General features: G+C 42.0%; 1 protein-coding gene across 1 annotated transcript in view; it reads left to right on the top strand.

The window, feature by feature from the left end:
- bms1 (BMS1 ribosome biogenesis factor) overlaps positions 1–11367 on the top strand; it is a 117745-nt gene that overhangs the window by 221 nt on the left and 106157 nt on the right. Inside the window, exons 2-4 of the mRNA XM_043678628.1 lie at positions 424–603; positions 7758–7948; positions 8320–8399. Coding sequence (XP_043534563.1) covers positions 428–603; positions 7758–7948; positions 8320–8399 — 447 coding nt within the window. The 5' untranslated portion in view covers positions 424–427. The remainder of the gene's footprint in view (positions 1–423; positions 604–7757; positions 7949–8319; positions 8400–11367) is intronic.

Raw genomic sequence — 11367 nt, 5'->3', positions numbered from 1 at the left:
GGAGAAGAGGGAGAGGACTACTAAGATGTAGCCTAGGTGAATTGGCCATGCTAAATTGCACAAAGTGTCCAGGGATGTACAGCCATGTGAAATGTCGAGTTATAAGGATATGGTGAGATGCTGTTTGAGGGTCGGTGTGGACTTCATGGGCTGAATGGCCTGCTTCCAGACTGTAATGGTTCTATGAGGGAGAGAGGGAAGGATAGAGTGAGGGAGCGTGAAATGAGGTGTGTGTGGGGGGAGGGTGGAAGAAGAAGGAAGATGGATTTTAGTGGGTAGATGTTTGTTCGGTTTGGAAGTTCTGGTCCAGTTAACATCAACTGTGAGAGTTGTTAGGAGTCATTTAGCTGGGAGCTTCAAGGAAAATATGCCTAATTGATTGCAATGTGAAAAACTTCTGATGTGATTTAATTTGCACAAGAGAATCATGGAGGAGGTGCAGAAGAAGGCACATCGTAAACGGCACAGTGGACCTAAGGCAGCAAGAAAGAAGCAGCGGCGTCTGAAGGGACTGGGTATCGAAGATGAAGTCGATCCACAGAAGAGAAATCCCAAGGCTTTCACTGTCCAGAGTGCAGTGCGCATGGCGAAAACCTTTCACAGGTGAGGCCTGAATTACACTACAATGGCTGTAGGATTAGTCTTGGCTGGTGAAGAAGAATGTCTTTGTAGCTCATTGAAGGAAGGTTTGTGAATCATTGTAACTGGTATCCAAATTGTAAGATGGCTGGAACAGTGGAAACGCAACAGTTACAGTATCAGTTAAACACACATTTCAGACAGGCCTGGGTTTGGACAATAACTATTTGATTTCAGGCTTATGGAGTTTCCCGTGAGAACATGTACTATTACCTGAAAGCAAAACAGGAAAAAAAAGCACCAGGAAGAGAATCAAAATGACAGCTAGTCTGTTACGACACGGAGGTGAATCCATCTGTCACTTAAATCCAAACACCCAGAAAAGCACACCTCACAATCTGTTAAAATATGAGTGACCGAGAACTCTCAAATTCCACTATTTAAAGAAAATAACAATTTATTTTTAACAGTAAATCAGAACTTTAAACAAGCACTATTCACAACTCTAAGACCTGCTTTCTCTTAACTGCTTACTATCTGCCTCCAACTCTATAACAATATGCTGTTCTGATAAGACACTTATTAAAATTAAATTAAATTGATTTCAAAACTACACAGCCACTGTCGTTTTCTGTGTCTTTTGTCTTCTGGCTGAAAATCTCCCTGGGTCATTGTCTTTCTTTTTACTGCAAGAATGTTTTATATGAAAAGGTACTTTTGATAGAGAGTGTTTCCTAATGGAGAGCAAGATGTTAGATCACCAAGTGTGTCAGTCTCAATAGCAGTTGCTCTCCAAATTTTAAAGTGTTCGCATTTTTATACCCCAACATCGGATCATCTCATTGGTTTGATGTTGGCAAAACAATAAATTCAAACTTGATTGGATTTTAGTATCCTCGGACATTATTTATGCTGATTTGTTAAAATCAAGTTCTTGTCAAAATAGTAACCAAAACTCAAGTATCCATTTCACAGCCAAATGCTACATACTTTAATTTTCCAGTACACTCTGGGACTGTCAACTAGTCATATACACAGGTACTTGTAATCTCTCAGTTAGAACAGCATTCATTCTCTCTTAGAGGTACAATACACGCTTTCAACTTTATAACAAATCTGCATACAGCAAAACTCCACAAATAGCAAGAATTGGTTTATATATTTAGTTGGTTGAGGGTGAATGTTGGTCAAGTAATTAAAATGCTGAAAAATGTGTTGCTGGAAAAGCGCAGCAGGTCAGGCAGCATCCAAGGAGCAGGAGAATCGACATTTTGGGTATAAGCCCTTCTTCAGGAATGAAGAAGGGCTTTCATTCCTGAAGAAGGGCTTATGCCCGAATCGTCGATTCGCCTGCTCCTTGGATGCTGCCTGACCTGCTGCGCTTTTCCAGCAACACATTTTTCAGCTCTGATCTCCAGCATCTGCAGTCCTCACTTTCTCCAAGTAATTAAAATCCCTATTTGAAACAATTAACCAAGTTAAGAAATTTCAACCTTTTTGGAACTTTTCCTTTAACATAAATCAAAACCAAATTAAATATAATAGACAAATTGTTTCAAATAAATAAATTAACCAATTGTACTTTATGTTGCTAACACACAATAATATGATTACAAGCATTCCTCCTCTGCATTAGACAGAAACAGAACTCAACAATTTGCTGTTCTTTAAATGCGTGCATTGGGTCAGGTCTAACAAAGCTTTGACCTTTGAATTGCATGGGTTCAACTTTCATCACCAGGCAAGGCATGATCTACAAGCTCTCTCTTCCTTGGGTAACAGCAGTGCTGATGGTGTAATTTTCCAGAATTCCTTTTTAACAACCAACCAATAACATGATGGCGGCAATAGGAGTTTGCACACTCTCCTCATGTTTGCATGGGTTTCCTATGGGTGCTCTAGTTTCATCCCATAGTCGAAAGATAGGTAAGGTTAGGTGGATTAGCCATGTTAAATTGCCCATAGTGTCCAGGATCGTGCAGGCTAGATGGATTAGCCATGGGAAATGCTGGGTTACATTGTGGGGGGAGTCCCGATGAAATGCTCTTTGGAGCGTCGGTGGGACTTGTTGGACAGAATGGCCTGTTTCCATGGTGTAGAGATTCTATTTTTAAAAAATTCCTGGTTTGTGGTTTCAGCACTTCTGGGAAAGCATCTAAATCTTTCGTATCTGATTTGTTCAGAGTTTTCCAGAGTTTGGATGTTTTTAATCAGCTTTCTTCGCGAACCCCTGTCTGTTCCTCTGCCAGAGAAGCTGACATCTTGCTGGGACTGTTTTCCTTCTTTAACTCATCAGAATTCTCCATCTTTTTATCTCTGTCTGCTTTGTCTTTATGTCTGCGTCTGTGCACTGTCCATATCCTCCAGCTTTTCTGCCAGCCACACTTTTTTTTTGAACATCCATTCTGTTGGAACAATTTTTCTTGTCAAGAGTCACCAGGACAAATGAAATAATTTTTTAATTCACCAAGAGGATCATAGTTTTATCCCTTTACAATTGACTCAAACTTTTAGAAGTGCTCTTCAGACATGCTTGTAAACCATTGCAGTTTGTGGAGCAGCAAGGAAGATAATAAACTTCAAGAGGACATGGTCAGAAGAAACTGGGTGGATGTGTTGCAGATGAAACTTGTTGTAGAAATGTGTGAGGTGATAAATTTTGGGATGAAGAATGGGGTCAGGCTCAATTTTGGTCCAGACTAACGAAGGAGGTAATATTGAGTTCATGTGGCAGGCTGGGCATTCTAAATGGTGAGAAAGCTAGGAAATCTTACACAATATATCGAAAACATATGTTTGCCCAATTACCTTAAATTCTGTACACTAACTTCAGCTTTGGAGAGGATGCAGAAAATATTTACTGAAGTAAGCCTTGGATGCAGAGTTGTTGTGAAGAGGATAGATTGGAGAAGCTGAGGTTGTACTCTTTAAGACACAAAAGGCTAAGAATGATTTTACAGAAATATTTAAAATCAAGAAAGATTTGGATGCAGTAAGTAATAAGAACCTGTTTCTAGTGGCTGTACACTCAAGAACGAGAGAGTACAGATTTCAGATTGTTGAGTAGTTCAGAAAAAAAGGAATAGAACATAGAAAAGTACAGCACAGAACAGGCCCTTCGGCCCACGATGTTGTACAGAGGATTATTCCTAATCTAAAATAAAATAACCTAACCTACACACCCTTCAATTCACTGCTGTCCATGTGCATGTCCTGCAGTTGCTTAAATGTCCCTAATGACTCTGCTTCCACCACCACCGATGGCAATGCATTCCATGCATTCACAACTCTCTGCATAAAGAGCCTACCTCTGTCATCTCCTCTATACCTTCCTCCTAATATCTTAAAACTATGACCCCTCGTACCAGTCAATCCTGCCCGGGGGAAATGTCTCTGGCTATTGACTCTATCCATGCCTCTCGTTACCTTGTATACTCAATTAGGTCACCTCTCTTCCACCTCCTCTCCAGAGAGAAAAGTCCGAGTTTAGTCAACCTCTCTTCGTAAAACAAGCCATCCAGTCCAGGCAGCAACCTTCTTTGCACCCTCTCCAAAACCTCCGTATCTTTCTTATAATAGGGCGACCAGAACTGGACACAATATTCTAAGTGTGGTCTCACCAGGGTCTTGTAGAGCTGCAGCAAAACCTCCCAGCTCTTAAACTTGATCCCCCTGTTAATGAAAACCAAAACACCACATGCTTTTTTAACAACCCTATCCACTTGGGTGGCATCTTTGAGGGTGCACTTGAACACCAAGATACCTCTGTTCCTTCACAATGCCAAGAATCCGGTCTTTAATCCTATATTTAGCAATCAGGTTCGACTTCCAAAATGCATCACTTCGCATTTATCCAGGTTGAACTCCATCTGCCATTTCTGAACCCAGCTCTACATCCTGTCTATGTCACGCTGCAGCCTGCAATAGTCCTCAATACTATCAACGGCACCTCCAACCTTTGTGTCATCTGCAAATTTACTAACCCACCCCTCAACCTCCTCATCTAAGTCATTTATAAAAACTACAAAGAGCAGAGCCCCAAGAACAGAGTCCTGCGGGACACCACTGATCTCCAGGCAGAATACTTTCCATCTATAACCACTCTCTGCCTTCTGTCAGCCAACCAATTCTGAATCCAGACAGCCAAATCTCTCTGTCTCCCGTACCTTCTGACTTTATGAATGAGCCTAACATGGGGAACCTTATCAAATGCCTTGCTGAAGTCCAGATACACCACATCCACTGCTCGACCTTTGTCAACCTGTCTCGTCACCTCCTCAAAGGACTCAATAAGATTAGTTAGGTATGACCTGCCCCTCACAATGCAATACTGACTGCCTTTAATCAGGCTATGCTTTTCCAAATAGTCATAAATCCTATCCCTCAGAATTCTTTCCAAAGAAAGACTGGTCTGTAATTGCCAGGGATTGCCCTATTACCTTTCTTGAAAAGAGGAACAACATTCGCCTCCTTCCAATCCTTCGGTACGTCTCCTGTGGAGTGTGAGGAAAGAAAGATCTTCGCCAGCGGCTTAGCAACCTCCTTTCTCACTTCCAGGGGCAACCGAGGATAAATCTGGTCTGGCCTTGGAGACTTATAAATCTTAATGTTTGCTAAAATTTCCATCACATCAACTTCACCAATCTTGATCTGCTCAAGCCTGTTTCCCAGCTCCTCAAAGTTCTCATTCACAACAAGGTCCCTTTCCTTGATGAAAACCAAAGCAAAAAACTCATTTAGGGCTTCCCCTATCTGCTCAGACTCCATGCAAAAGTTCCCTACACTATCCCTGACCTTCTCCATGATCATTCTCTTAGTCCTCACATATGAGTAAAATGCCTTTGGGTTCTCTCTAATCCATCCAAGCCAAGCCTTTTTCGTGGCCCCTGCTGCTCTCCTCAGTCATTTCTGAGCTCCTTTCTAGTAAGCCTGTAATCCTCTAAAGCTGTGCTAGATCCATGTTTCCTCCACCTTACGTAAGCTGCCTTCTTCCTTTTGACGACAAGCTCCTCTGTTCTCATCATCCAAGGCTCCTTAATCTTACCCCTTCTTGCCTGTCTCAGTGGAACAAATTTGTGCATCACTCACTATAACTGTTCCTTAAACAGTCTCCACATGTCTGATGTGCCCTTTCTGTGGAACAATTACTCCCAATCTGTACTTCCCAACTCCTGTTTGATAGTGTCATAATTTCCTTTTCCCCAATCAAATATCTTTCCTTGGTAGCTGCTCCTTTCCCCCTCCAAGGCTATGGTAAATGTGAGACAGTTGTGGTCGCTGTCACCAAAGTGTTCTCCCACCGTGAGATCTGACATCAGTGCAGAGCACCAAGTCCAAAATGGCCTCTCCCCTCATTAGCCTACCTGCATACTGAGTAAGGAAACTCTCCTGACCACACCTGACAAAAACAGCTCCATCCAAACCACCCGCACTAAGGAGGTTCCAGTCAATATTGGGAAAGTTGAAGTCACCCATAACAACAACCCTGCTACATCTGCATTTTTTACAAAATCTGCCAGCCTATGAGTTCTTCGATTTAGCACCAGAGACCCGGGTTCAATTCCCACCTTGGGCGACTGACTGTGTGGAGTTTGCACATTCTCCCCGTGTCTGCGTGGATTTCCTCCAGGTGCTCCGGTTTCCTCCCACAGTCCAAAAGATGTGCAGGTTAGGTGAATTGGCCATGCTAAATTGCCCGTAGTGTTAGGTGTAGGGGAATGGGTCTGGGTGGGTTGCTCTTTGGAGGGTCGGTGTGGACTTGTTGGGCCGAAGGGTTGTTTCCACATTGTAAGTAATCTAATCTAATCTATTAGGAGGCCTGTAGAAACCCCCCATTGTGGTGGCTATTCCCTTGCTGTTCCTAACTTCCACCCATACTGACTCAGTAGACAAACCTTCCTCAACAACCTTTGTTTCTGTAGCTGTGATGCACTTTCTGATTAGCAATGCTAAAACCCCTCCTCTTTTTCCAACCTCCCCTGATCTTTGTAAACGCTGTAAACCCTGGAACATCTAGCAACCATTCCTGCCCCTGTGAAATCCACATCTCCGTTATGGCCACAACATGATAGTCCCAAGTACTGATTCATGCTCTAAGTTGATCACTTTTATTTCTGACACTTGTTTTAAAGCAGACACACTCTAACCGATCCCTTTGTTTTATCACGTGAAAAACTTTCCCGATAGATTCACTACGTTCTGACACTGCCCCATCTACAACTACCCACTTCTCAAATATGTAGCTCTGGTTCCTACCCCCTTGCCAAACCAGTTTAAACCTTCCCGAACCACACAAACAAATCTCTCACCCAGGACATTTGTGCCCCTCCAGTTCAGGTGCAACTCGTTCTTCGTGTACAGGTCCCACCTTCCCCAGAAGGCATCACAATGGTCTAAGTATCAGTGCACTGAGTGACTAGGGGAGGATTGGATGGTCAGCACAGACTCAATATTCTCTTTCAAAAGAGAGTTTGAAAAATACATTAAAAGAAAAAAAGGCTCAAACGTGGAAAAGGCAAAAAATGGGACTAAGACACTGGTCGTTGAGACTTGATGGGCTGAATGATGGTTTAGTTCTGTGCTGTCTATCTATATATAGACTTCCTGAAGGCCTTCAGTGAGGTTTTGAAGAAAGGATTTGACTGTTGGTGACCCGCAGGAGACTGCATTTGGACCTGAGCTGCTTGTAGTTTTTAGGCAAGACTTGAATAGAGGAGTGAGCTCTACATTGAAGATTGCTGATGATATCGAATGAATCGTATAAGTTGTGGAAGTGTGACATCACCTGCAGATCAGAGGATTGTTTTGTCCATGTACAAAACTCACTCAAAGCTATTAAACAGGTCCAAATGAAAATTAAATCCTCAAATTGACCTTTACCTTGGGGTCTGGAAAGCAAAGGGGTGAAAGTTAAGTTCTGTTAGATTTGAGCACTGTACCTCAGCAGAATATATTGGCATTGAAGGGTGCGCAGCGCAGATTTTGTGGAATGATACCTGAACTAAAAGGGTTTAGACAAAGTGCGTAGGTGAAGCTAATTGAATAGTGGTTCAGACTGATGGAGGTGCACGTTAGGAAGTGACCTTAAATTGTAATTGCTTGATTGTAATTCCCCTGCTTAGGAAAAGGAATCTTGTGTGATAATAGTCAATAATTTTATTTAACACTATCATAAATAGGGCTCAGGACTTGAAAACTAAAAAGCACCATATCCCTGTGGTTGACCGGACACCATTGGAGCCCCCACCGATTGTCGTTGTTGTCATGGGACCCCCAAAAGTTGGAAAGAGTACACTCATTCGATGCCTTATTCGAAATTTCACGAAGCAAAAGCTAACGAACATCAGGGGCCCAGTAACTGTAATTACAGGTATGTCTATAAATGTCAACACTTAAAATTATTTGATGATACTGAATTATCCAGATTGTGTTGTATATTGGTTGATCTATCAACATTTGTACCCGTGTTGTCAAACTGTTTTGATTATTAAAATGATGATCTCAAAACGTACACTCCAGGACCAGAGCTGCTTGCCATATTTAGGCAGGACTTGAATAGAGGAGTGAGCTGTACATTGATGATTGCTGATGATATCGAATGAATTGCATAAATTGTGGGAGTGTGACATCAGCTTCCTTGTATCTCTCTCTGAAATTTGGATTAATTTTCGCTAACTTTTCATTATCCTTTGAATAGTCCTTACAGGTTTTTATGGCTAAATATGCTTTGATTTCGAACAGGAAAAAAGCGCCGTATCTCCATCATGGAATGTGGGAATGATATGAACTCGATGATCGATTTGGCCAAAGTGGCTGATCTGGTGAGGAACCAATTTTTGTTTGCTTTACTTAAAAAGCCTGACGTTTGTGTAAAAGCATTACAAGATATAATTAACGCTACTAAGTAGCATATCTCAGCAGTGCGAAAACTGAGTAGTTTGAGTTTAAAAGCAGTGGAAGTGGTGAGAAGTCTTGGCCTCTGGGTTCAGAACAGACTGCTATTTGGAAAAAATATGCAATTGTAGCATCATCGTGAAGCGGATAATTTGTGAGTGATTTCTTGTCAACCTTTAGTAATTTGTATGACTTATTAATAATTGTAAGGTTTTATGAACAACAGTAAGGTATATTTATATATAGCTATTGTAAAGCTCATTATGGTTAGTAAGGTTTATTAAAATAAATTCAGACAAATAAAAAGTTACGGCATAATTAATAAGGATGGCAGACAATGCCATATTTTGCAGCTGCATTGTGGGAGTTGATAGCTACTGGCATGGTCCAAGACAACTGCATCAGGAGCAAGTGTCTGTAGCTCAAACAGCTTTGGCTGTCTGAATGAGCTTGACACTGAGGTACAGGGACTGTGTTGCACTAGGGGTGGGGAAAGTTATCTAGGCACTTATTTTCCAGACTGTCTTCTGGAAGAAAGTGTCATTTGATTTGGCCAGTGGTCAGGGTCAAGACGATGTAAGAGGGCAAAGTAGATTAAAAATTGAAGATGCTCGACCTTTGCAATTGTCCAGCAGCTTCTGGTAACTTGCATGGATAAGAAAGTGGATTGCAGAGTGAATGAGTGAACTGACCAGGGTAGAAGCCATTTAGGCAAGGAGTAAATATAAATGACGAGGTAACCGACATGGTATATTCAGAGGGATAGACACTGTTCTCTGTATCTGAGTGTGTCAGTATAGAAGGCTCTGTTGTCTCCCTGGTGTCAGGGTTTGGGACATCTGCTCAGGGCTGGAGAGAAACCTCAGTAGTGTAGTAGGGTATGTGGCTGGTAACCCCATGTCCATGGGTTTACCAGCCACATACATAGGACCATGAAAGAGACTTTTTAACTAAATCAGAAGAACCTCCTAAGCCATGAGCAAATTCATCCTTTGAAACATCTTTATCCGATGCCAATGTGTGATTCCAAAGCTGTTGCAGCAGAGATGGGCTTTCATTCATGGGGCATTGGCAGCAGTATTGGAGAAGCTGCACCATCAGTATAAATTTCAGCAAGTGAAAACCCAGTCAATCCATTCTTTCTTTGTATGTCAGTCCTGCCATCCCAGGAATTGGTCTGGAGACCTTTGCTGGACTCCCTCAATAATGTTCTTCCTCAGACGAGGAGATCAAAACTGCACATCATACTCAAGGTGTGGCCTCACCAAAGCCCTGTATAGCAGGACAGGAATCCCTACTCCTATATTCGAATCTTCTCGCTATGAAGGCCAACATGCCATTAGCTTTTCCTCATTGGTTGCTGCACCTGCATGTCAACCTTCAGTGACAGTTCCACTATGACACCTAGGTCTTGTTGCACCTCACCTTTTCCTAAACTGCCACCACTCAGATAATCTGCCTTCCTGTTTTTGAGACCAAAATGGATAACCTCACATTTAACCACATTATATTGCGTTTGCCCAAGTATTTGCTCACTCAGCCAGCCTGTCTAAGTCACCTGCAGTCTCTTGCATTCTCCTCACAGCTCACACTGCCACCCAGTTCAGCGTCGTCTGCAAATTTGGATTCAATTCCTTCATCCAATTCGTTAATATCAGCTGGGATGGCAGCACTGAGCACTGTGATACCCCACTTGCTACTGCCCGCCACTCTGAAAAGGACCTGTTTATTCCAACTCTGCTTCGTGTCTACCAACAAGTTCTCAACGTCAATACATTACCTCCAATACCATGAGCTTTAATTTTCCGCACTAATATCTTGTGTGGGGCCTTGTCAAAGCCTTTTGAAAGTCCAGATATACAACATCCTTGGATTCACCCTTGTCCACACTGCTGCTCACATCCTCAAACATTTCCAGAAGATTTATCAAGCATGATTTCCCTTTAGTGAATCCATGCTGACTTGGATCAATCCTGTCACTGCTTCCAAATGCTCAGTTATTACATCCTTAATTGTATTTTCCCCACCACCGATGTCAGGCTAAACAGTCTATAATTGCCCATTTTCTCCCTCCCTCCTTTTTCAAAGGGTTATATGAGCTACCCTTCAATCCATTGCAACTCTTCCAGAATCTATAGAATGCTGGAAAATGATCACCAATGCCTCTACTATTTCTAGAGCCACTTCCTTAATAACTCTGGGATGCAGAGCATCAAGCCCTCGTGATTTATTGGGTTTTATTCCATCAATTTACCAAGTACCATGAATCAGGATTTCCTTCCATTCCTCCTTTCTGCTTGACCCTGTATCTGCTAGCATTTCTGAATGTTATTTGTGCTGTCCTCAGTGAAGACAGATCCAAAATATTTGTTCAGTTGGTCTGCCATCTCTTTGATATCCATTATGAATTCACTTGATTCTAACTGTGAGGGACCTACATTTGTCTTCACCTGTCTTGTTCTCCTCACATATCTATAGAAGCTTTTGCAGCCAGTTCTTATGCTTTCAACAAGCTTACTCTCATATTTTATTTTCCCCTTCCGAATTAAACCCTTTTTGTCCTGTCCGAAATTTTAAATTTCTCTGGGTCCTCAGGTGCGCTGTTTTTTCTGGTCAATGAATAAGCCTCCTCTTTGCCTTTAATACTATCCTTTGAGTTCTTTATTAATCAAGAACCTATCTGTCTGAAGTGCACTTAATGATTTGGCCTCCACTGCCTTCTGTGACCATGACTTCCATAGATTCATCACCCACCAACTGAAGAAATTTCTCCTCATCTCCATTCTAAAGAGTCATCCCTTTATCCTGAGGCTGTGCCTTCAGTCCCAGCTTCTCCTACTATCTTTTTAATTTCCATCCTATCCAGCCTTCTACATATTCTGTAACTCTCAATAA

This window comes from Chiloscyllium plagiosum, chromosome 38, assembly GCF_004010195.1.
Source record: "Chiloscyllium plagiosum isolate BGI_BamShark_2017 chromosome 38, ASM401019v2, whole genome shotgun sequence".
Classification (NCBI taxonomy): domain Eukaryota; kingdom Metazoa; phylum Chordata; class Chondrichthyes; order Orectolobiformes; family Hemiscylliidae; genus Chiloscyllium; species Chiloscyllium plagiosum.
Note: the sequence above shows the minus strand (reverse complement) of the source record. Positions and strands in the feature narration are given on the sequence as shown.